The sequence below is a fragment of the Lasiosphaeria miniovina genome, assembly GCF_030549165.1.
Source record: "Lasiosphaeria miniovina strain SMH2392-1A chromosome Unknown B0T26scaffold_1, whole genome shotgun sequence".
NCBI lineage: Eukaryota > Fungi > Ascomycota > Sordariomycetes > Sordariales > Lasiosphaeriaceae > Lasiosphaeria > Lasiosphaeria miniovina.
In genome coordinates, this window is record NW_026848220.1 from 584,283 (window position 1) to 609,039 (window position 24,757).

Here is a 24,757-nt window from a genome sequence, read left to right on the forward strand (position 1 = left end):
GAACGAACAGGGAAACCCATCATCGTGGTTGCAGGTCCCCAGTCCCCTAGTGTACACCGCCGGGGCGCTGGCCGGCTTGGCGCCTGGTCCGAGCTGAGAATCCGGGGTCGGCTAACCAGAACGCGCAGCAAAACGTAACAAATCTCTAGGGTCATGCCTGCCGCGGCTGCTGCTTGGAAGGAGAAGGGATAAAAATCAAGTAGAAGCAGGTTATTAGCAGCAAAGTCGAAAGACGAGAAGAAGAAAATAAATTGAATGAAGGAAAGAAGCCTACGGCCTCGCCAGTCGTCACCATGTGTGCTCCAAAAGCTGAAATAGGGTCGCCCCACCCATCCAGCATCCAACCAGCAATTTCCAGCAAGGCGCGACAGACTAAAAGTGTAATTATTGCAGCGCTGAACAGACCCAACAAAACAACAACAAAACAACCGTAAGACGAGCCGGAGGATACAGACACAGGCAATAATAGCCAGGTAGTCAGATACAGCAAAGAGCGAGTCACTGCTGCGTGCACTCGTGTGGTTATCTCAATTCTTGGTAAAAGAACGTGATTTCTGAAGAATGGCGAGAAAAGGAAGCAAAGAGCAATGCCGGCTCTCTGAATAGAAGGATGGGAGCGCAGGCTATGTAATCACCCGCAGCTAGACCCTTCTGAGGCGGGTCAGCCAAGAAAAAGAAAAAAAAAACGTACTAGATTACATTAGGTAAACGTGTAAACACCCCTTGTTGCCCTGGGCCCCTTTGCCCTGGGCCCCTTAATGTTGGAAGAAGCCGCGTCACGTAATCCGGCTGACCATTTCCGGCCACTCAACGAACAAAGACTTCTTTTTCCTTATATAGAGGCACCTGCCCTTTCTTCCTTCATTCACTTCTTCCGAATGCAAGCACTCTTTTGCCTTCAATCAATGCAGTGTTGTATGTGACACTTAACCCCTGATCGGTATTCCAAGGCGGCCTTACGGAGCACTTACAACAACTCACATGGACCCCTGCACCACCTCTGTCTTCAGCTTCTCGCGGAGTTCCTCGTTCCTAAACAGTTTCTGGAAGTAGGGCGGGGAAAAGCCGACATTGTCCCAGTCGACAATCTTGACATGTAAGGCGTCGGCGTGCACAAAAACACTACGGGCGTACAAGTTGCCGTTGCAGGAGATGTATTCCTGTGCGTCCCACTCGGTCCTCCCGGTTGGCTAGCTGGCATCGCGGTCCCACGCTATGATCCATAACGACGGTCATTCACCGTGACAATGCCGTCGCACAGCTTGGACGCCTATCTGCCGACGACGTGCCTCTTCCAGCTGGAGACCACCTAAAGGGGTCGTATGGCCTGGCAACTATGAAGTCTGAACGAGGCCCGCGCTGTGGGACCTATGTCCTAGCGCCATAGGCTACCGCTATACAAGCAGACAAACCAGAGACCTGTTGCTTGAATATCTTGGTAATGGGGTCGGCTACATAGGCTGCAAACTGGCAAAGGTGGTCGTAGGCAAATCAAAATCGGAGCTGGTGCTCTCCTGTTTCACAGTTCCCGGATGAGCACCTTGTCAGGCTTACACTCTCCGACCATAGAGGACGAACTACATGCAGACTTTGCCGTGGCGGGGAACGACCGTTGGCCCCTTCAACTTCATCACATTTGCTGCAATCTCCCGCCCAGCCACTGTCGTCCTTCCAATCGCATTGATATGGATTCTGCCTTGAGTATCGAGTAAGATTTTATTCTGCTGTGAGCCTAAGGCCCAGCCACTTTCTGTTCAGATCCGGGATCATGGTGACACTGGGTACACGGCGTTTGGCCACGGCTGTGCATCTCGCTGATCATAATCAAGGACTGCTCCAATCACTGGCTGGGAGGACAATGATGTGGTTTCCCACTCCGTTTCTACGTTTGGCACAACAGAAGCCAAGGCTATCGGCGCGTTAAAATTCTGTGTGTTTCCGTAGCCTTTCTCCCTTTCCGAGGTACACCGAGCATTACCGATAGATGAACACGTGTAATGAGTATTCAAGCGGTGAAACGAGATACTTGGTAACTAATGGTCAGTCGTGTATCACAGATAGGAAACACACATCTTCAAGTTCCACTGAGAAGGCGTAAGGCGGACGGCCTTTTATTTTTTATTTGTATGGTGGACCAGCCCCTTCTGGAAATTTCCAAGCTTCTCGCTCCCCATCTCAGGCAGCCTCTCGTCAGCCTAACGATTTATCGTTAGCATCTGTTGAGGTGGCCACCGTCTTGTTTTTCCTAGGCGCCGAAGGCCCTGCCGTGTATAAGTACCTAGGCTCATGTCCACCCTCTTGACTTCTGACAGCATTGAGATACACACATGCCTCGACCTCTCTTTCTCATAGCTCGAGTTGTATCTGGGCTCTTTTCCTTACATATTTCTCGCATCTCATAAGCCAGGGATTGCCCAGCTTTTCCTTCCACCGTTCTCCGATCCCGTTTATGCAAGACTGTTTACGGCTTCAGATTTCTTCCACCATTTTCAGTCATTCCGTAGCGTCATTCCCATTACAATTTACAACACAGGCCGCGGGCCCCAGCATCCCCTTGTCTGTTTCAATCCACAAATACCCTAGCACGAAATTGCGCCACATCAAAAATGGCATATCCAGACTCCGCAATACCCATGAGCATGCACAATCCGGTCGGGTTCAAGAGCGAACTGGGCGGCTACCTCGAATCACTACCACGGCCCGGACAACAAGAACCGACACGACAAGCCACCCTTGCTGTAGTGGTGAGGGTTGACTGTGACCCTGCCCCTTTTCAGGCAGCCTTGACGGTCGATAGTCTGCTGGAAGCTGCAGATTCCAACCACGAATCCAGACGCGCCGGGGGCGCAGAGCCATTGCCAGAGCAAGCATCGCAATGGCGCATTCTTCGAACGGTGCACCTAGTCCCCGCTGGAGAGGTGAATTATGACTGGGCGCTGGCTGAGAAAGATTGGGCGCTTGCTCAGCTCAAACCTCAAGGAAATTCCTCCCGTCTCACCAATACTATCACCATTCCCTATGCTCTAGTCAACGACTCCGAAAGGATTCAGATGGCGCATTCGATCCTCGCGCAGACTATAGCCCCGAGTACCCATTTCCAAGACGGCCGACGTGTTTACGTCATCTCTGGAGTTCAGGGCGTTTTGATCGGCCGACTCCACAACGCCAGACGGCAGAATGAAAGAGACATGCTCAGGTGGAAGGTCGTGCTGGAGGGCGGTAAGTATTAAAAACGGCACCCACACCAGGAGAGAGTCACCACCAGGAGAGAGTCACCACCAGGAGAGAGTCACGCAGCTAACGTAATATTCTTCTGCAGAATACGAGTTTCATAGCCTTGATCAGGGATCTGTCGTAGTAGACGGAGAGGCTTACCCAGACAAAGGCCCCATGACCCGCGATGTCTTCGGTCACATCATCAGGCCTGACTGCTCTATTGGCACAGTCTCCCCGATCAAGCAAGTTTTGAGGCAGATCCAGGACGCCTACAATGCTAGGAGTGTAAAGCTGGTAGCCTTTGAGCGGCCAGTTCCTGGGGGCTGGGACACGACCAGGAACCATCATCGATAGGAAGCCAAAACAAGCTGCCACCGAGACCGTCGTCGAGGAGGCGGGCAAGTGAAAGTGCTATGCAAGTTCGGGGAGGGAGGGCTTCCACAATTGTTGCATTTCCTATGGGATTATCAGGACAGAGACACGTGTTTCACGGATCAGACCACAGCCATTAAGATACCTTTGCAAACTTGCCAATTCCATTTCGTGCGGCTACTAGAATTCCACCAGTGATTCGCATACCTCACTCTTGAAAGTAGATGTTTCAGGTTACTGCACCTGACACCCGAAACTCAGAATCTCGTCTTCACGGTGTGCGGTTCCAGAACCCGATCTCCCGCTATGAAGCTAGAAGACAGCATGCTTATCATGTCACGGGACAGGTACGTATAGCAGGACACCGATATGAAAGGGCGATCGGGAGACTGTATGTTGGGCTGATACTCTCACGCACCCGCCGAAGTTACGCCTCTGCAAGTGGCCGAACTCTACGCGTAATTGATCAACACATTCCAATCATAACCTAGTAAACCCACCTCATCTACACCATGATAATTTCCAGCAAGACTAGACTAAAGTGTATTAAAACGGCGAGCAGGTACTATAATAAAACAATAACACAATGTCACCTGGATTTGAGCCACTCTGAGCCACATTTCAAGCCACAGTCGGCGAGCTCCGAAAGCCCTGTACGGCTGAAATTCAAAATAAACCCTGTATGGCTGAACTTCGAATAAAGCCCTGTATGGCTGAACCTCGAATACCCCCTGTACGGCTGAACGGTGTTTTCTTTCGTCCTTTTCTAGAAGTATAAGAAGGCCTTCATTCATGTATCCCTAGACCGGACTTAGGCAGACAATTCAATGCACTGTCAACTTCGATCGCGTGCAACACAAAACAACCCTGAGGTAGGCTGCAGTATACAAGTACAGGTTATAGTGGCCAGGTAGCTATACATAATAAAGAAAAGGGCACTACTATGTGTCCTGGTGCGGTTATCTCAATTGGTGAAAAAGAACGAAGTTTCTGAAGAACGGCGAACCACGAGAAAAGGAGGGAAAGAGCAATGCCGGTTCTCTGATCGGAAGGAGCACATGCTCTTAGGGTTGATTATGGGCCTGCCCCTTTTCAGGCGCTATTGACCGTCGATAATCCGATGGGAGCCGCGGAATCTATTTTCCAACCATTAATCCAGACCCGCCCCGTCAGAGTCTAGCACTTGCGGTCAACGGTTGTGTTATTTAGTTGTTGATTAGGGTGCGTTGTTCTGGTCAAAAGTTGTGCAGTGCCCTATTGCCAAGGCAGCTACTTCCGCATTTGGCCCCTACGCCTGCCCATTCGCACCTAACTACGAATACGAGTGGCCTCCGCTCGCTCCCCTTCAATCTTTCCCAAACTCAACGTCTGTTCACCGCTTCAACCGACGCGGCTCAACCCCTCAGCCGACGCGGCTCAACCCCTCAACCGGCCACCATGCGACTCCTCAACATGCAGTCTCGACAGCTTCACACCCGCTACGACGATGCCATCCCGCCCTACGCGATCCTCTCCCACACATGGGACCAGCAAGAAGCGGAGGTCTCGTTCGAGGACATGAAACGGCCGCATCACGTCCACATGCCGAGGTACGACAAGATCGAGAATACCTGCAGACTGGCAGAGATTGGGGGGCTGGAATGGTATGGATCGACACGTGTAGTATCGACAAGTCCAGTAGCGCCGAGCTGTCCGAGGCCATTAAAAAGTTTAGTAGTGCCGAGCTGTCCGAGGCCATCAACTCCATGTTCCGATGATACGAGAAGGCTGCCATCTGCTTTGCCCATCTTGCCGACGTGCAGCGCAGCGACCCCATTTCGGATCTGGACGTGGCTTTTGAACACTGCCGCTGGTTCACCCGAGGCTGGACCCTCCAGAAACTGCTTGCCCCTGGCCAGTTGGTCTTTTACGACCGCACCTGGGAAGCTGTCGGCGACAGAGCCTCACTAGCAGGGCAGATTCAACGCCGCACCGCCGCGCCGCCATCCCTGCCGAGTATCTGTCCAAGCACCGCGATGATTTCCGTGAGGCGCGAGTCGGCGAGAGAATGTCCTGGGCGTCAGATCGGAACACCACACGAAAGGAAGACCTCGCATACTGCCTTTTTGGAATCTTCGACGTCCATATGCCGCTTCTGTATGGAGAAGGCGACCATGCGTTCCGGCGGCTGCAGGAGGAGATTCTCAAGACCTGGGAGACGACTAGCCGCGGCCTTCGTATTGAGCTTCCAATCTGCCGAGGCGCCTCTAGCCCTGTGCCATTCATCTTGCTGAATGGCGTTCTTGGAGGCGACATTAAAAGCCAAACTCTCGCGTTCTCATTGCACTCATCCTCATCTTCCGAAGAGTACATACGAGGCAATCTCTGGATGGTGGATTGGAACTATCTTATGGGGGCACGCCGCGACACCATTTATATTCGCGGCTCGGGGGTCGGGAGAGGAAGGGATGATCTCAGCGCCCTGAACTGGCTCCAAGTCGGCTATTTGCACCTCAAGGTCGCCGCAGGACTTGGAGACCGCATAGTCGCGGCTTGCTCCGTGGGAACTGGACACCAATCCCTCACTTTGCCGCTTTCACGTCGAACTAGCAGCAACTGGTTTCGAATAGGCGTCCACATGAAGACGGAATCCACCGACTACCTCGTGATCGTGGAGAAGCGAATCTTGGATTTGGCCTTCTGGCTGTCCTAGGATTGGCTATGCAGACCAGTCACCCTTTACATGCTAGACTTTTCGCCCGAATTAACTCTGGAGGATATGCTACGGCTACCCAATTCGTCGCTTCAGAGCAAGGCGAAAGAGAGATCAGATATGAAGAGAGCTTTAGGGCAGAGAGATGTTTGCTTCACGGGCTCATACTCGCATGTCATTGAGATCGGCGATGCTCAGTCGGGCATGTACAATAATGAAGAATTCGATAGCATAGCGACGCTTCTATGGCAGGAACTGGCTCCTCGAGCTCTTTCGGGGTTCCGGGGTGGGTGTTGGTTGGTTGGTTTAGACGAAGCGTTATAGTTACCCAGGTATTGCCTGACATCTTGCTGTTGGTTGCGCTACGTCTTCTCGCCGGTGGCTGTCGTTCTCCTCGCGTTGTTGCGGTGGGCGAGGGCTGATTTCCAGTCTCAAGGCGCCGGCCCCCAACTGATGCGATACGACCCAACGCCACCATCTGCAGGTTTGGCCGCGTCACCCAATCACGACCGGTCATTCATGGTTGGTGGTCGAGCCGTCGAGCCGGGAGAAGCGCCCCCCTCAGTGTAGAAGGTTGTCCGCTAACCAACATTTAGGCATTGGAATGCATTTTAAAGAAAAGTAATAGGCCGTTAGGATTCCAAGATGGGGGCTCGAATAGTTACCCCCCCACCTCCTGTGCGTCTCGATTTACTTGTATCTATAAGCTCCAGCTGCTCCTTCATTTATACAGAAGACAACACTCTTCAACCTCTTCCACAACCACTAACGGCGCCTTATTTTCCTATGACTCAGTCTTCGCCGGCGCCCGCGGCCGCCCCAAAGACAGCCTCTCCACCTCCGACTGTGTGTCAACGAAGACGCAATACCTCAGCGAATCATCGGCCTTATCCTCCCAGAACACCGGCGGCTTCACGGCCCGGAACCACCACGGGTGGGCCTTTGACTCGGGCGCCAGCCGATAGAGGAGTGCCTCCATTCCTTTCGAAGTCCCAAGCCGTGCATAAGCTCCGTCTCAACCAACCGACGGCTGCGAAGTGAAACACTGTCCACACATCTCCCTTCCACCCACATCAACCATACAACTAAACACCAAGGTCAGCATATGCTGAGCTGGGAGCGGGGAGGTCACTTACACGCCGCCGTTAACCACGCTCATGGTCTCTTCCGCGTTCGGAGCCTCTATGTAAAGTAAGCAATATATAGTATGGGCTGAGCAGAAGCTGAACCTACCGGCATTCTCTAGGGCGGTCAAGTCGGTAACACGCTGCTTGTTGGCAATCTAGGCAGCAACGCCTACAAATAGTGTGAGCTGGGGTCGGCATATGCTGAGTCTAGCCGGGTGGCACTTACGAGGGTGAACCCAACCAGGGTTGGTGTTGGGGATGGGGCCTACAATGAAGTCACCTCAGCATAAGCCGAGGGGAGAGGGAAGCAAAACTTACCATGATGCCAACCGTACTCTGACGGGTTAGTGGCGGTGGCGACCGCATTATTGTCTAGAAAATGTCAGCCTATGCTGAGCCAATCGCGATAGGACGACCTACCGAAGTGAGCCGCGATGGCCAGAACGTTGGACATTTTTTATTCGCTTCTGCCAAAGTCAGCAAATTCTAGGCTACGCAGAGTCGCAAAACGGTAAAACGAGACGAGAAATAGGTAAATAGAGCAGCGCGAATTGATCGCGATCAAGATTGAGCGTATACTATATGCGCGCGGGTGTTAAGTGGTAGGGTGGTTACTTACGAGTGCAGATGGGAAATGTTGTTTGGGTGAAGAAAAAACAAATAATTGGCGATGGCAGCGCTTCAGCAGATGTTACTTAGCCATCAAAGTATGACTCAGTTTACACTCTATCTTGCTTTCTTTGACAGTTTTTAATTTATCGTACATCTTACTTCAATTGACCATTTATACTACTTTATTTGCCTTACACTGAGTTATATATTCTTTTTTATTGGGGCTGCTCAGCATATGCTATGTGCTGACCGAAAAGCTCACATGGGTCAAACTCTATGACCCATGTTGAGCCTTTTCAGGGTTAGGGTCTTTTGACCCATGTTGAGCTGTGACCTCCGTATTCCGCGGCCGGATTACGGGACACCCGTAATTGGCTATCACTAAACTCAGTTCCGCGTTCCGTGTTCGAGACACGGAACACTCCTGATTGGTTGCTACTAAACTCAGCAGGACCTACCGAGGTGCATCCCTTCAGGGATTCGTAACATATTTGTTATGGCGGCCGAACTAGGTCCGTGGTACCGCAACCATGCCTCTGCCTACAGCCCTACTCTTCTTAATCGGGACTAGCGTAGTTTCTCCCTGTAATAGAAGGCAGGTACGCCTGATCAAGGTGGTCACAATAGGAGCAACAAGCAGGGCGAGCAATGACTGGTATTGGCGTAAGACTTCAACCTGGCCTGAGCTAAAGAGGTGTGCGAAGGCCATGGTCTATATACACGTGAAAGGGGTTACGAGTCATCCTTGCGTGGCCAGGGTGGTAGTGGCGATAGTGCGTGGCCCTGTTAGCGGTGGCGATAGTGGCGATGGTGGCGAGGGTGGCCCTGGTGGCGGTGGCCATGGTGGTTACGAGGGTGGTTTCCTTACACTCCCTCCCACCACCACAAACCCATCGCCTACAAGACCCGCAGGCTTCTTCTTTTCCTTTTCCTTTCTTTAGCTTAGTTATCTACGAATACAGTCAATCCTTACTTGCAGCCTTGCCTCCTATAGTTGCCTACCTTCACACTAACGACCGAGCTTCAAACATAGTATTATCTCGGCTAGTGGGTCCCAGAGACCTAAGTCGTGGTTAAGGGGTGAGGGCATGGCGTCAAGGTATATATAGTGTCGCCCACTTTTGAGCCACATTGTCAAGCCACATACCTGCATATCCCTGCATAGCCCTTCATTCGTGACTTTCAACCCTGATCCCTTTTTCCGGGCTCCCGGACTTCCGAATGCCCTCTTTTTTCTCTCTTGCTACGGCTGAGTCCCTTACGTAGTACGACTGAACAGACTGTTGAACCAGGTTTCCTTTGTCCTTTTCTTGGAAGCATAAAAGGCCTTCTTTCCTGTATTATTAGATTGGATTAAGACAGACAATTCAAGACCCTTTAAGCCACTGTCAACTTTAATCACGGTGTTACGAATCCTTGTCGAAATGCGCAATAGTGGGGCACGCTCAGTTTGGTGTGGACCAATCAGGAGCGTCCCATGGAAGGAACCAATTAGGAGTGTCCCTGGGTCCCGAGGTTCGGGACCGCTTAAGGTCGGGGGCGCGGGACAGTGTCCCGCGCCCGGCGTCCCGAGACCGCAAGTCTCGGGACCACGGGCCAGTGGGACCATTGTTATTGGTTACACAGTTAGTGTTGGAATAGCGATACTGGTGACCGCACACTAGCAGGGAGGAAGCAGAGATCGCGCGAGTACGCACGTGCAAGTAGGCACGTGCGGCGCGCGGACCTCTCACACACACACACACAAAAACCCCGGTCGCACGCAGAACCTACCTTAGTTCCGGAGAGAGAGAGAGGGATGGAGGAGACACAAGATTACCCCCGGTAGATCTACCAACCTTTCGACCTGTAGGATCCCTACGTAGTTTGAGTACCACGAACAGTTAGATATATACGATGACCGTGCCCACGGTCTTAGATAGTTCTTGCTTGGTTCTTCAAGCAAGCAGTACACATTCACTGCACTCATATACTTTGAGTTGCATTCCGATTTGACTGTATTACCCGTGCGATAGGAGCTTGCCCTTTGTTCTATCTTCATAATTACCAACCCTAGCATCCTGTGGAGCCCGTGCTCCCTTACAGACAGACGACCCTAACAGTCGAGTGGTTTGTAATACACGGGCCAGAGTTACTGGCCAGATATAGAGTATGAAACCAATATAATTACTATAAGATAGCTTGCTTTAGTAAGGAGGATGCCGCATAACTGAGTCCACGCGTCCTCCCTAGCGACTCTAGTACAGCCCGGCATTGCTGCCTCAGGGAGGCACCTTGTGTCCCAATCATGATTGTAACATATTAACAATAAAAATGCTAGTGGGTGCAGGCATGGCAGGTTTTGAGCCAGGCTCGTGGCCTTCATCGTTGTAGTGTGAACCGCCAAAGGTTCGGCTTCCCGCCAACCGCTGAGGATTGGAGGTGGTGTGCAGCGCTTGTGTGTGTGTAGGGGTTTAATACTGTGCGGGTACTGAGAGGACATGTGCCTCGCCTGACATATACTTATTGAGGCGGCCTAGACTGCTGAAACTTGAGGCCACGCGCCCGCCAAAAACAGCAGTTAAGACCGCGGCACTGTGTGGAACAACCAAGTTTTCTCCGGGCAGTAGCGACACCACAGCCCGCCCCAACAGATGCAATCAAGGACCGTCTTTGCGCCTTCCAGACGCAAACTTACCCCCAATAAACTTTTGCGAAGGGGGGTTTTAACGCTCAGCTTCTCCGTGCTGCTGAAACCTTGAACCTCTTTCTTCCTTCGCAAAGAAGGCTCGTACATACTGACAAACTAACTTGCAGAACCACACACACACACACACACACGCACACGCCCCCGCCCCCGCCCCCGCCCGCCCGACCATGGCGGACTGTTGTTGCTGGCCCGACCTGGGCGCCGACGAGGAGCCGGCCGCAATGCGGTGCGTAGAGGAGCTGGCGCGTGGAGGAGCTGGCGTGGGCTGCAATGCGGCATGAGGACGAGTTGGCCGCAATGCGGCTCCGGCACGAGAAGGAGCTGGCGGCGTGGGATGAGGAGGCCGCTTTGCACCAGGAGATGGTCGCGGCGGTCGACAGGATCGTGGCCGCCAAGCGGGCCCTCGCCTGGGCGGAGGGCGCCGTCGCTCTTGCCGTGTTTGCTGTAAGGGTCACCCCGTGGGTGGCGCGCGGGGTGCGCTCCCTGCGGGCGCGCTGGGCGAGGAGAAGGGGGGAGAAGGGGGAGAAGGGGGAGTAGGGGGTGTGGTTACACGTTGCTTGTTCTGTCGATTGCCTCATCACGCACTTTGTAGCCGAGGTAAAATGCTTTTCAAACTTTCATCATGCCGCTTGGATGCTCCCGGGTATGTAAGGTGGGCAATGCTGTACTTATCAAATAGCCACACGGTGATCTTAAAGTTTATTAATGCCGAGATTTCAAGGTAAAAGAGTGATAAGGCCATCCTTTTATTTCTTCCGCTCTTTTGTTCTTGTCGACTTTATCGACCTTGTCTACCTCCCGAAGTAAAGCTCGCAGAACCGCGCGACGGAAGGGCTAACAATGATGGACATCATATCCTTGTTGAACCACAATGTCGACGTCGCAACGCGCGACGCCGCTCGGCCACCATTCCTCTCGTTTGCGCCCGAGATTCGCAACATGATCTACCGGTTTATCTTCTTCCAGGATTTTGCCATCATATGGGGTAGCCAGGTGCGGTTGCACACCCAGGTTCTGCGCACCTGCCGGCAGATCTACGACGAGGCGCTCCCCATCCTCTACAGCGAGAACACGTGGCGGATCGAGATGTGCAATGCGCCCGGGCCGCACTACGACAGTTTTCGGTACCCCGGAGCCCTGAAGTGTGACTTTTCTAAAGATGTTCCTGATTGGCGGCTCACGGTGAGCTGGCCCACGAAGACAATCAGTGCCTTGCCCCATCTGAGGCGGTTCAGTATCCTCGTCACGTATACCGACGGCCACAAGGTTGCCCCGATCCGGGAGGATACGCGCTGGCTTGCAGAGTGCCTGGCAAAGGTGTCGAGAATCGACTTTCTGCACCTGGAATGCAAGCTTGACTGGAGCACCTGTGGCGTCTATGACTGGCGGGACCCCGACGCCAATAACTTCCCGCTATGCGACGACGGGACGAGAGACGTCATAAGAGTGTTGCAGACGTGGCTGGGCCGGCTGCGCAACGTCGGCGAGGTAGTTGTCGAGGGCCTGCCCGAGGCGAACGCGAATACGATCGAGGAGAGGTGGAAGAGTTCGGAACCCCTCGAGAAGACGCCACTCACGAAGATGTACGAATGCCTTGAGCCGCATGTGCGGGACATCGGCTCTTGCAAGGCTCTACTCCACGGGGCCCTATTGGCCGTAGAGAAGGATGATATGGAGGATTTCAAGGGGTTGAGGACCGAATTAGTCGAGCATATGAAACAGCGCTTGGAGGCTATCGAAGGTGGGGTGATGCGCTATGATCCTAAGGAGGCCGAAGATGAGGAGATGGAGTAAGTAACCATGTCAAGGACTGTTGGAATGTTGGAATAACGCGCTAGTCAACCACACAGAGGTGGCGGTAGAGGCGCAGGGCCACGGATTCTATATAAGCGGCCTACGGCCACCTCTTTCTTCTAGATACAGACACACAACAATCATCACTTGAACCACCAGTTTTCGGCGTCCAGTTAATTATGCCCTGTTGCTTCCAGTACCGGTACCTGATGAATCTAACAAGAACCTTTCCAGACCACTCTCCAGGCATACGCATCCCGAATTTGAGGCAACGGTCAGATAGGGAGCCAGATCCACCATGAAATTTTGTCCGTTTCGTACCCCTGCACTTTAATCTTCCTTCAAACGACCTTTGTTGGTCGGTTTGCAAACTCAAGACGAAACGCTTGTCGCAGTAAATACACGCCTTGATATTTACACCTCGCCCGCGACCCCTCGACATATATAAAGAAGTAATAACTCCCATTAGTAATAAATCGACGACTCCTATCAATAGCAAGTACCTTAGTTCGTGAGTGACCTAACGGGATCCCCAATTTCCCAGTAAGCAGTATGTGCAACTTCTTGCCCTCCATGGCCGTACATGGAGACTCCGCGCCAAAAATTTGACTCTCATGAAGCGAGCGGGGCGACTCGACGAGTGAACGAGCCAGATGATTCGAAAATCCAAGATACAGCAGATTAACGCTCGGAGAAAAGCAAAGCTTACAGAAACGCAGGTATCAATCATGAGAGCTCATCAAAACAAATAAATAACAAAAAAGCAAGAAAAGAAAACATCTACCTATTCACATCCTCACCCCTACCAACCCCTACCCTAGCCAGCCAGCCAGCCAGCCAGCCAGCCATCACCACCCCATCACACGCGTCCGTCATCCCCGCCCGTAGAGATGTTATCCCTCTGCTCGATAGTAGCACCATTAGAGTTACCCTTGGCGGAGCCGTCCTTCTCGGCGACGGACTCGCGCTGGCGGAAGGTGGTGGTGGGGCGCCAGCCGCGGCTCTTGCGGGCGGCGTCGACCTCGCTGTACAGCTCGTCGACCTCCTCGAGCGACAGCCCTTTGGTCTCGTAGATGAAGAAGTACACGAAGGCGATGCACAGGAAGCAGCACGCGAACCAGATGAAGAAGATCTTGCTCTGCAGGTTCGCATAGCCCGCGCCGTAGTTGACCAGGTACGGCGTCGCGTACGCGATGGCCCAGTTGAGCAGCCACTGGCGTGTGTTAGCATTCTTAAGGGGTTTGGGAAGAGGGGGTTCGGGAAGGGGGGGGAACGCACATTGGTCGCCGTGGTGATCGACAGGCCCTGCGCGCGGTGCTTCAGCGGGAAGATTTCGCCCGTGACCACCCACGCCAGGGGGCCCCAGGTGGAGGCGAAGAAGAAGATGTAGATGCACACAAAAGCGATGCTAGCTTTTTGCGCGTCGACGTTGTACACGATGATAGTGCCGTCGCTGGTCTGGCCCGTCGTCAGGGTGCCGAGCATGGCCACGAGGAACTGGCTGACACACATGCCCACGGCTCCCCACAGCAGCATCGGCCGGCGGCCCCACTTGTCGATGAAGTAGAGGCCCGGGATGGTCGACACGACGTTGATGCTGGACGTGATCATGGAGATGACGAAGGGGTTCTGGATGCCCGAGTTGAGGAAGTACTGGGTGCCGTAGTAGAAGATGAAGTTGATGCCTGTTTTTTGTTTCAGAAACTAGCTCGAGAAGGGGCAAACAAGTCACTCACCAGTCAGTTGCTGAAGTCCCTGCAAGCCCATACCGGTGAGTTGCTTCTTCAACATATCGCCGCGGAAGCAGTCGAAATAGCTGGCCTTACCCAGCTGCATCTCGTAGTCGTGGTTGGCCTTGATCTCGGCGAGCTCTGCGAGAATGTCCGGGTGGTTCTCGGGCAGACGGCGCAGGCGGCCCAGCGAAACAGCCGCCTTGTCCATGCTGTTCTGCTTGATCAGATAGCGGGGCGTCTCGGGCAGGAGAAGCATGCCGACGATGAGGATGAGGGCCCAGGCGAACTGGACCGCGATTGGGATGCGGTACGAGCCCGTGTCTTGGCGCAAGTGGGTGGCGTTGTCTAAGATGGCGGCGAGCAGTAGTCCGATGGTGATTGCGCCCTGATAGGCTCCCACGATTGCTCCGCGGATCCACTTGGGCGCAGTCTCGGACTGGTATAGCGGAACTGCAAGGATTGTCAGAATCATGTCCTAGTTATATGTAGCTAGGGCCATCACCATGGCGGGGATCGGCCCGAAGACCATGGGGACACTCACTCAGCGCGGATATTAGGCCCACTCCGAACCCAGCGAAAAAGCGGCCAGCCAGGAAAAGCGGCAGAGCTGTAGCTGCGGTCTGCAAAACGACACCGACATTAAACACCCACGTCGAGATGATGAGGGCCCAGCGGCGGCCCAGATTGTCACCGAGGAACGGCGAAGACAGGGCACCGAAAAAGGTGCCAGCGGATAGTATTGACACAATGGCCGACGACTGAGAGGGCGACACATCGAGATGGCCGTGGGGGTCGCGGTATCCGGTCGAGAAGGTGTCCCTCCAGTAGTCCATGGCTAGGATGCCGCTGATAGTGCCCGTATCATAGCCAAACAGGACGCCTCCAAAGGCAACAAACGCGCCAATGGCGATGGCTGGCCATGACGAGCCGGCCTCCCGTGGGGGCTTAGCAAGCGGAATCTTCCTAGTCCCGAACATGTTGGCGGGAGAGCAGCAGGTCTGAGGGCGGGACGGTATGGCAGGGCACAGTAGCGAGAGAACTGAGGAAGTAAAGATACGGTTTTCCGGAAAGCGAAGAGGACGAGCTTTATAAAGAAGGTTTGCGGGGGGAGGGGAGAGAGTACGGGGAGGGGAGAAAGTACGGGGAGGGGAGAGAGTACGGGGACAGGCGGAGAGTGTGGGGTTCATGGGAAGCAGGAGTGAAGGCTCTAGCGAGGCCATGTCTGAGCTTGGTTAATCTACAACCAACAGCTCTAGTGGTGGCCGGAAAAGAAAGTCCGACGTCTTGTTGGTTGGTATTAGGGCCGAATGAAGGCGCGCCGCCGTGAATCAAGGGCCGTGCCATTTCGCCGTATCCGCTGCCGCAGACAACATCATGCTGGCTAGAAACCACAAAGGGAAATGGGGCGCCGATAAAGCAGCCGGCGACGAGAAATGCCCCACAATGTCTTGAATGACGCGCCGGGTGGCGGCGGGCATTCGTCATGCTGCCGACTCCGACGTTCCAAACGTAACATAATTGACTAATTTGATCTCATTTTGGACTGCATGTTGATGCAGTATTGTCCAACGCAAAATGCGCGGTTTTCCCATCACCTGGGTACACGCCTGTCTCAGGGATCTGAAGTGACAGGAAGCCCCTGCAAAGATGAGCAGCCCCCCGCTTCCCATAATTTCACCGCCGGCCAAATTATGGACACGACAAAGTCCGGGGGTGGGGAGACAATGGGTGGGGAAAGCAAAGCAAGCGGAGCAAAGGAGGTTGCCCACCACGGCGCCTTCCAGAGAAGTGTGGTAGTAGAGGCCCAGAGGGACACAAGCAAACAGGGACGACTGGTCAGACGGAAAGAGCGAACCCGAGTCTGGCAGCTTTCATGACGCAGCAAACTCTAAATGGCATTGTCATGAGATTAGTGGCGTTTATCGGCCGGTCTGGCGATTAGTAGCGCGCGAGATGCAGAACGCCAAGCGCATCGTTCCTTCCGGTTCTTTGACGGGAGCGATGAAGACAAACCGTGGCCAGAGAGGGACGAACCGTGGCCAGAGAGGGACGAGCCGAAAAGGCGGAGGCCAGCTTCTGGTGGGAAAACTTCCGCTTGCGGCCGCCCCGCAGTCACCCATTCGTTCGTTCAAAAGGGGCAGCACGGCAGGTCGCGTGCCCCGAGGATAAACATCCGTCAGGAATGAAGCGGGTCCACTTCGAGTTCGACTTTCCATTCGTGCAGCTCGTGCGTCGACCAGGGAGAACTTCCAGTTTGCACGAGTCAGGTTTTCTGTCCTCCGCGACCCACCTACCCGTTGCTGAGCTCCACGTTGTATGAACCCACCTGCAGTTTGATGTGTGGGTCTTTTCTCTTAAGAACCTCTGCAGAGGTGGAAATGGCTTCAAGACTGCGACATGTCGCGCAGTCTTCTAGTTCTACTAATAACTCTTGCTAGCAAGTCATATCAAAGGCGTCTAGAGAACGAAGAAGGCCCTTGACAATAATGCACCAAACCCTGCCCACCACAGCCATCCCACTGTTTTGATCAAAGAAAAAGACACCTTCTGGCGTGGCCTGAGCCATCATTTACCAGAAACAAGCTTGTGCATACTACCAGAGCAATAGTATTGCGCACTCAAACCCCGTCCACCAGAATTCCCAGCTGTCCCCATCCATTTCCAATTTTTGAACCCTTGCCCAGCAAGTTCTCGAAGCCCAAAGTTTTTCTCCCAGTTTGTCCTCCTGTTCATCTCTTCAAAGTAGAGCTGCTTTCCAGATTTCTGTTCCGAGGGTACTTCAATGATTAGCAAGCAAAACGTCAGCTTCATTTCCACGCCATCACTGATGCTGTTATTACATGGAATGGATGGGGCACATGGCTAACTAAGGAACCTACCCGAATTATCCGCCGGGTTCTGCTTCTGCACCAACCGCCTCCACCACGGCGGTTAATTTCTTGCGTGTAGTACCTCTTGGGTACCAGCTCAGGCGCGTGACGGAAGAGATAGGGGCTGAGGTTGCCGGCAAAGAAGCACATTGCGGGCTTTGAGACTGCGAGCGAGTTAGGTGTTAGCAAATGAAGTACGCTCGATTGGTGATTAAATCACCCCAGAACGGTTACGTCCCAGGACGGTTACGTGTGTTCAACATAACTACCTTGGAGGTGGCTTCTCCTCCCAGCGACTCGGGGCCGAAGGCAAACAGCCGCGGCTCGTCGGATCCCTCAGCGAAGAACTCGGTGTTCACAAGAAGCAGCCGCACGCCCGCCCACTCGCGGCCGAGCTTGTTGCTCGTCCACGTGCCAACGATGTATCCGTGGCATTTTACCGGAGAGCCGTCCTCGACGACGAGCAGCCGTATCACAGATGCTAGCACAGCGTGGACCGGAGACCGTCGCCAGTCGGTCCATGCGGACGACACCAGCCCGAGGCCGCTCTCGTAGATTTCTGCCAGGCATGCTGCGCCCACGACGGCCCCTCCGCTGGCACGTCGTGGAAGAAGCCGTCGGCATTGGTCGTCTGGTTCGCTGTCTGGAAGGCCAACAAGGTCATTAAAATGTTTCTGTTTGGGATAGGTACGGGTTTCGAACATTTAATTTCACATTTAATTTCACACTTACCACACTAAGGTCCCGTATCCTCCACCGCACAATATCTTCAGGCACAGGATCCGTCTGACCAAAAGCTGCAAGCCGCTGTTCCACCCGCTCAAGGAGCTTCTCGTTGTTGCTCACTGCACACGCCGTAGCGGCTGGGCTGAAGCGCTCGAAGCAGGCATTGGGCGGCTCGGCCGTCGTCGTCCAGACGCCGCCGCCGTGTTCTTTGCTGCTATTGGCATTACTGCTACTGAAGAGGAGGCACTCGTGCGCGTAGTCGCCCCGCTCGAGGCAGTCGGCCCCGGCCTTGTGCGTGCAGTAAGTCTTTATTAGCTCCTCGTCGGCGAACGCGCGTGACTCGGCGTGCTCCGCGCCCCCTCGGCCTCGCAGTCGTCGGTGCGGCCCAGCAGGGCTCTGAGGGTGGGATCTAGGCAGTCCAAGAACGTGTTGACGACCTCGAGGAGACACCGGCCGTGGTAGCGCAGGGACCTCTTCTCGCCACCGCTCAACGCCGGTCGCCTAGAGGTAGAAGTAGAACTAATAGGTTTACATGGAAGATACATCTTGCAGTCGACGACGACAGATGGATGGCCGCGTGTCAGACTTGGTCTAGTACAAGGGCAAATTTGAGAAACGTCGAAGCTGACAGGAACTGAGGGACTGGGTTTTCGGGACTGGTACCCTTTTATTTCATTACCAGGTGGCCGACCTAGTCCATGCCAAGCAGTGGCTCTGGCGGTCATGGAGGTAGACTGGCCAATCAACGATGCTCGCCAACGATAACGTTAGCTGCTTAAAATACTTGGTAATTAGCGTGCCTATCTGTAGGTAGTGATGACTTTTTGCTGACCCGCATAATTACAACGTCAAAAGCAGCGCAGGCCTTAGCAAGCCGGCTGATGGATGGTTGATGGCATGTAGTTGCCCAGATAGTTAGGCTAGTCGGGTGCGCCACCACATTTCATGGCAGAAAGGGAACACCCAAACAATTAGTTATCGGCTTTGTGGATTTGGAGGTAACTAATAATTAGATTTTCCAACCAATTGCTAACGTTAATTATCGCAAACAGGCGTTTGCAACACATGAACCAAGAGAAAAAAGCAGCACGAGACGGACTTTCCAAAATGCTTTGAATCTAAAACACGCCATAAATAAAACACGCGCACGAAAACACGCGCACGCTAGGAAGATGTTCACACATGCCTCCACGAAAAAGTTCACACATGCCTCCGGCGCGCCCACTCCGTCAAAAACTCCCTGCCCGCGAGCCTATACGTATCAGGCTCGACATACGAGCCGCCCTGCTGCTCAGTCTGCAGCACCAGGTTCGCACCCTCGGCGCCGCCGCTGGCATACGGCGGCCAGACGACCTCATCTCCCACACCTCCATCCCCCGCACCCGGGCCATTCGGGTCCCCGTCGTGAGCAAAATTGATCCACATGGCGCTGATGCGGTCGCTGAGGGCGCGGTACTGCGGCCAGGGGCCGAGCCAGGCGGGGTTGCGGAACACAAACGCCAGCTCGGTGGCGTGGGCGACGCCCTCGTGGGCGGGCGCGATGGCGCCGCACGCCTTGCCCATCCTGCGGCGCGTGTCGTTTTTGCCGTTGCCGTCGACAGCCTCACACGCGGGGTTCGCCTTGCCCGGGCCGAGCGCCGAGACCCAGGCGCGTGTGTTGAAGCGGTACACGAACGTGTCGGCGGGGCGGTGGGCGGCGTAGTGGCGGGCGTCGTCGAGGCGCGGGGCGTGGTAGAAGACGTCGCCGAGGATGGCCGCCGCGCGCTTGTACTGCCAGCCGCGGCGTGCGAAGCGCTCGCCGCCCGTGTCCAGCGGGATCCCCTGCGCCGGGTCGTCCAGGTACAGCTCCATGATGCGGCGGACCGCGGCGCGCGGGAAGCCGAAGCCGGACCGCGTGGCGAGGAACGCCTCGACGTCGCCGTCCGTGTCCAGCCCCGCCGGCGCGTTGTCCGTCCCCTCGTCCGAGTTGCTGCCGTACAGGTGCGGGATGTGCGCGAAGCGGCCCGCGCGGAGCAGCTCGGTTGGGAATTGGGGGAGGACGTCGCCGTCGACCGTCGGGTAGAAGCTCGGCTTGCTGCTGCTGCTGCTGCTGCTGCTGAGCAGCGGGTAGAGCGTGGCGTAGGGGACGGACCGCAGGCAGGCGAGGGTGTCGGGAGTGTCGGCACAGCCCGCGCGACGCACGAGGCTGTCGTAGATGGGCTGGTACCACTCGGTGCCGTTGTACCAGGCGGTGGCGGCGCTGCCGCTCTGCTGGATGGAGCGGTGGAACAGGCCGTCGGCGCGGCCGCCGTAGCTCATCAGCAGCTGGCCGACAGCGAACGACCCGGCGCTCTCGCCCCAGATGGTCACGCAGCCGGGGTCGCCGCCAAAGGCCGCGATGTTGTCCTGGACCCAGGCCAGCGCCAGGCGCATGTCGCGCAGCGCCAGGTTGGTGTTGCCGGACCCGTGCAGCTCGACGGAGCTCAGAAGTCCCCAGGCGCCCTTGCGGTAGTTGATGCTCGCGGCCAGCACGGGGCGGCCCATGTCGACGGACCGCTGCACGATCCAGCTGAGGTTGTAGCGGTCCAGGCCCGACGTGCCGACCTGGTAGCTGCCGCCGTGGATCCAGAACAGCACGGGCAGTTTGCTCTTAGGGGGCTCTCCGGCCGGGCGCACAATGTTGATGCTCAGGCAGTCCTCCGACATGCCCCACAGTGCGTCCTCCTCGGGCTCCATGTCGGGGCAGGCGTGGCCGTAGCGCGTGGCGGACCGCGTGCCGCCCCAGGCCTCGTCGACGTGCTGCGGCACACGGAAGCGGTTCGCGCCGGACGTGTCCTGGGCGTAGGGCATGCCGAGGAAGAAGTCCTGGTCGAAGGTGGGCGAGTAGACGCCCTCGTAGGTGCCATTTCGGAGTGTTGCCAGGGGCGGCCGTCTTTGTTCGGGTAATGACAGCGGTATTTGGTTTTGCGATGCTGATGCGAGAGCGAGAGCTGTGAATAATGGTATTAGGCTGAGCAGCAATATCGGCGCGATGCAACCGCCTCGTGTTGTTCGTCGCATGCTGGTGGGCGAGGTGGGGTTGGAAGCTGGTGGGCGAGGTGGAGTTGGAAGCTGAGGTGCAGCTGTCAAGTGTTGAGCGGGATAATTATCGGGGCGATGGACAAAGAAAAGTCACGGAAAACAGGGATGGGCCAGCAGAATCCACAACAAGGCCACTAGTTGGCGACATGGAGGTGCTACTAACGGCTAGATAAATCAGAATATTACGTGAGAAGACAAGAGAAGAAGTCCAAACCCCCAGCTCCAGCTTGACCCGCAAACCAAGCGCTATTTGCCTTGAGGCGGCACCGTCGTCATTTTTATTTCACCTGACACCCCCATGTGCCGAGTTACACCGCTTGCTGGCGTCGCTGCGTGGCCGCAGGTCACAGGAGGACCGGTTTCGGCTGCATGCATCTATCTGCATGGAGCCATGGCAGCTGGGAGCAATGTCCAACCAGGCACTGGCACCCGCCACGCCGCTAGGCCCCAGAGCGTTAGACACATGCACGTCCGCCTGGAAACCCGGTTGGATGCCCCCCAAAAATGTCTTCCCCGCACGTGGACAGCGAGCCAAGGGCCAGGCTGGGCCTGGGCCTGGGCCTGGAGAAGTAGGTTAGTCTTCGTCTCACTCTCGTCCAACCTGGATCTCAGGGTGAAGGGCACCACAAACCGACCCCTGAAATAACTAATCTACCGGGAGCGTAAAATGCGCGTGTAAGGACACGACCAGCCGGGAATGGCACAGAGGGGAGACTTTACCAGGGGCAAAGCGCGGCGAGCTGAGCTGCGAAAGTGGGCTCGGGACGACCAACCCTACGTCAGCACTAATTAACCCTACACAGACCTACCCCTTCACTGCTGTAACTGACGGGGCATGACCCCCACAGCCATGGCGCCACTTTCGGCTGCCCCGTCGCCGCGAACACCCCGACCCCGACCCCGATGACTCGGACTCGGAGAACGACACGCCCAAGCCGGGGAGGCTGGTCTGCTGGCAGCCATGGCCGAAGCCTGCGCCCGACCCGGTTGAGGATGAAAGCGGAGAGTTGCGCAGTTTCTCGCCAGTCCATCTTCAACTTCACCATCTCGCCGAGAAAGACAACCTCGACATTGCCCCCCATGCCTGCCACTACTGCGCCAAAGTCACGGTCGACCTGCGCAAACAAGTCGCCGACTCGATGCTCTTCCGCCCGGCCGGACGTTCGACCTGGCGAACCCACCGCGGCGTCGAGATTGGCCTCACTCTGGCCCAGGCAATAGCAGCCGCTGCCGACAACTGCACCTTCTTTGCCGACCTCGTCAAGTATCTGAACGTCGACAACCTCCCCGCCTCGGGCTTTTTTGGCTCTGCCGACGAGGCCATGATCAAGGTCGACTTCATCATGCAGCCCAGCGAGCCCATCGTGACCTTTACCGTCGACGACCACGTCAGCAGGTTGAATGGCTTTGCCGTGTACACACCTCCAGGTAGCTGAAAATCCCAGCAGCCCAGCTCGCTGTTGTAGAAGGAGACCACGGGCAGTTGTCCCAGGCTGACATCGCAACGCGGCAGGAAAGAAAGTCCTCCACGATTTCATCGGGCACGAGCTGCCGCCAAACCTCGCCCCTGATTCCCAGCTCAGCTTCGCGAGGATACGCGGCTGGCTCGAGGACTGCGACCGCAATCACGCCAACTGCCGCGCTGCTCGGCCCACGTTCATGCCGAAGCGCGTGATAGAAGTCTCGAGCAACGCCGACGCCGGCAGCGAGGCCAGCGCAGCACCAATCCGCGCCCGGCTGGTTCGCGACGCAAAAGTAGCCCCCTACATTGCCCTCAGCTACTGCTGGGGCGGCGACCAGCCGGCCAAAACGACCAGCGCGCTGCTCCCGGCCTACGAGCAGGACATCCCAGTCCACACGCTGCCGCAGACCATCCGCGATGCCCTCACCGTGACGCACGCCATCGGGTTCCGCTACCTGTGGGTCGACGCCATGGCCATCATCCAGGACGACGGCCCGGACAAGACTGACCAGATCGCGCAGATGCACAACATCTATCGCAGCGCGTCGCTGACCCTCGCCGCCGCCGCCGCCGCCACCAGCCGCGACGGCTTCCTGCGGCCGCGCACGCAGCACCGGCCGTCGCTGCTCGCCGCGCGCACCGACGACAGCACCTTTGGCCACGTCCTCGTCGCGCCCATGCCGCAGCACGCGCTGCCGCTTCCCCTATACACGCGCGCGTGGACGTTCCAGGAGAACCAGCTCGCGACGCGCACTCTCGCCTACGGCCCGCGCGAGCCCGTGTTCCGGTGCCTCGAGGCCGCGCACCGCGACGGCGGCAGCAGCGGCGTGCTCGCACAGGTCGACGCAGGCGGCACCAGTGAACACGATGCCGCCGTGCAGCTGCTGCGCCACCAAGACCCGGGCAGCCGCCGCTTGGGCGTGGATCCCGGTGCGGGAATCGAGCACCCCCGTGCCTGGGGACGTGTTGTCGCCGCATACACGCAACGTGCGCTGACTGTCGCGGCCGACAAGTTGCCTGCCGTCGCTGCCGTCGCCGAGGAGTACGCGCGCACCCGCCCCGTGTCCGATTACCTGGCCGGCCTGTGGCGCGAGGAGCTCCTGGTGCAGTGTCTGTGGGCTGTCGCCGTGCAGCCGCTGCCGAGCGAGGTCGTGCCGAATTCAAATCCCGGCAGCGGCGGGGCGGAAGCAGAGTACCGCGCGCCGTCGTGGTCCTGGGCAGCGCTGGACGCGCACGTGGTGCCGAGCGACGCCGATTCCAGAGTAGTGCTGACGGCGGCGCTGCTGCACGCCGAGACGACGCTGCACCGCGGCGAGGCCAGCCGCTTCGGCATGGTCGCCGCGGGCTACCTGCGGCTGCGCTGCCGCGTCGCGCGCGCCGTGTGGTCCAACACGGGGCTGCGCGGCGGCGGCGCGGGGCGTGCCGTCGCCGACTCCCCGGCCATGTGGCCCGACTCGTACGGCTTGGACGAGCGCCTGACTTTCAGTGTTGATGACCACGGCCTGTGGCCTGCGGGCGAGGAGGTCGCGTTCTGGTGCGCAGAGGTGTGCTCGTACCTCGACGGCAGGAAGACGAGCGGGGAGGGCTTGTTGCTAGTTGAGGTTACTGGGGAGGCACGGGAGCAGTTGCGGCGGTCTCTGCCGGGGGGCGAAGGAGCCGTGTTTCGCAGGACCGGCAAGGCGTATTTCAGGTCGGGCTATGACCGGCCGTACTGGTTCGACGACGAGACGTTGGGTGTCGATTGGCGCGAGCTTGCTGTCGTGTGAGGGTTGGTGAGACTGTAGCTGGCGGTAATGGCTTTCGTAACTGGGTTTATTTGCCTGGGGGTCAGTGAGGAGAGAAGGTGCACGTTGTGTCACGCCGAGTGTCGAGGAGAGCAGTTGCGCGTATCGGACCCAGGAAGTGACGTCTAGAGTCTCGCAGGAAGTGACGTCTAGAGTTTCGCAGGAAGTGACGTCTAGAGTTGCGCAGGAAGTGGGGATCCGGACTGCGCCAAAGTCCCGAAGCCACAAGACAGCGCCGAACGTGACAGCCTGTGCTGCAACGGGCCCAGCAGGATTTTTAGGGAGGAACGAAAATGAAATGTGGTAGGTAAAGGGGCGGGTAGGCCTGCTTTTGCCGTCTCCTTTCCTCGTCTTGGAAGCCACGTCTGAATGTCATGTGTCAGCTGTGTACCATCCACCGAGTTGCTTTCCAGCCTCTCGATCCCGCACTTGACCTAAAATCTGACGGAAATCCGGGAAAGCATAGCCGCCTGGCCGGTTGACTCACCTAGTTCTGAATTCGGCTGAATCTACTCGCTCGCGTGACAGGCCAGGCACCCGAAGGATTCCGATGACCAATCCATGATCATTCACACCTATATTCACAACTGTCCATCGCCTGCTCAACATCGCATTATTCA

At 56.3% G+C, this 24,757-nt stretch overlaps 9 protein-coding genes across 9 annotated transcripts; 5 read left to right on the top strand and 4 right to left on the bottom strand.

The window, feature by feature from the left end:
* Positions 1 to 962: 962 nt before the first annotated feature.
* On the bottom strand, positions 963 to 1,264 carry B0T26DRAFT_682707 (uncharacterized protein). Its single transcript, XM_060440759.1, has one exon. The coding sequence runs from the start codon at positions 1,199 to 1,201 to the stop codon at positions 1,007 to 1,009; it is 195 nt and encodes a 64-aa protein (XP_060301933.1). The 5' UTR covers positions 1,202 to 1,264; the 3' UTR covers positions 963 to 1,006.
* A 1,342-nt stretch (positions 1,265 to 2,606) lies between these two features.
* On the top strand, positions 2,607 to 3,570 carry B0T26DRAFT_745151 (uncharacterized protein; the record flags this gene model as incomplete). The annotated part of the gene is made up of 2 exons (XM_060444521.1): positions 2,607 to 3,219; positions 3,320 to 3,570. 2 exons carry the CDS (start codon positions 2,607 to 2,609, stop codon positions 3,568 to 3,570), a joined length of 864 nt encoding a protein of 287 aa, XP_060301934.1.
* Positions 3,571 to 5,025: 1,455 nt separating this feature from the next.
* On the top strand, positions 5,026 to 7,641 carry B0T26DRAFT_736125 (uncharacterized protein; the record flags this gene model as incomplete). The annotated part of the gene is made up of 4 exons (XM_060443286.1): positions 5,026 to 5,247; positions 5,355 to 5,583; positions 5,625 to 5,804; positions 7,571 to 7,641. 4 exons carry the CDS (start codon positions 5,026 to 5,028, stop codon positions 7,639 to 7,641), a joined length of 702 nt encoding a protein of 233 aa, XP_060301935.1.
* A 1,800-nt stretch (positions 7,642 to 9,441) lies between these two features.
* Positions 9,442 to 9,923, top strand: B0T26DRAFT_682721 (uncharacterized protein; the record flags this gene model as incomplete). Its single annotated transcript, XM_060440760.1, has 2 exons — positions 9,442 to 9,644; positions 9,902 to 9,923. A coding segment is annotated over one exon (201 nt), but the record flags the coding sequence as incomplete, so codon positions are not given.
* Positions 9,924 to 11,548: 1,625 nt separating this feature from the next.
* Positions 11,549 to 12,502, top strand: B0T26DRAFT_669513 (uncharacterized protein; the record flags this gene model as incomplete). Its single annotated transcript, XM_060439062.1, has 1 exon — positions 11,549 to 12,502. The coding sequence occupies one exon, from the start codon at positions 11,549 to 11,551 to the stop codon at positions 12,500 to 12,502; it is 954 nt and encodes a 317-aa protein (XP_060301937.1).
* Positions 12,503 to 13,361: 859 nt separating this feature from the next.
* B0T26DRAFT_745155 (high-affinity glucose transporter RGT2) lies at positions 13,362 to 15,212 on the bottom strand (the record flags this gene model as incomplete). Its single annotated transcript, XM_060444522.1, has 4 exons — positions 13,362 to 13,715; positions 13,781 to 14,187; positions 14,239 to 14,685; positions 14,777 to 15,212. 4 exons carry the CDS (start codon positions 15,210 to 15,212, stop codon positions 13,362 to 13,364), a joined length of 1,644 nt encoding a protein of 547 aa, XP_060301938.1.
* Positions 15,213 to 17,119: 1,907 nt separating this feature from the next.
* Positions 17,120 to 21,119, bottom strand: B0T26DRAFT_866420 (Alpha/Beta hydrolase protein; the record flags this gene model as incomplete). Its single annotated transcript, XM_060447818.1, has 4 exons — positions 19,108 to 21,119; positions 17,838 to 18,240; positions 17,375 to 17,779; positions 17,120 to 17,269 (listed from the first exon to the last, which is right to left on the bottom strand). Exons 1-4 carry the CDS (start codon positions 20,868 to 20,870, stop codon positions 17,120 to 17,122), a joined length of 2,721 nt encoding a protein of 906 aa, XP_060301939.1. The 5' UTR covers positions 20,871 to 21,119.
* A 74-nt stretch (positions 21,120 to 21,193) lies between these two features.
* B0T26DRAFT_4356 (uncharacterized protein) lies at positions 21,194 to 22,629 on the bottom strand. The gene is made up of 2 exons (XM_060435010.1): positions 21,612 to 22,629; positions 21,194 to 21,452 (listed from the first exon to the last, which is right to left on the bottom strand). The coding sequence occupies exon 1, from the start codon at positions 22,427 to 22,429 to the stop codon at positions 21,677 to 21,679; it is 753 nt and encodes a 250-aa protein (XP_060301940.1). The 5' UTR covers positions 22,430 to 22,629; the 3' UTR covers positions 21,194 to 21,452; positions 21,612 to 21,676.
* B0T26DRAFT_631889 (heterokaryon incompatibility protein-domain-containing protein) lies at positions 22,395 to 24,119 on the top strand (the record flags this gene model as incomplete). The annotated part of the gene is made up of 1 exon (XM_060436395.1): positions 22,395 to 24,119. A coding segment is annotated over one exon (1,725 nt), but the record flags the coding sequence as incomplete, so codon positions are not given.
* Between the last annotated feature and the right edge of the window lie 638 nt (positions 24,120 to 24,757).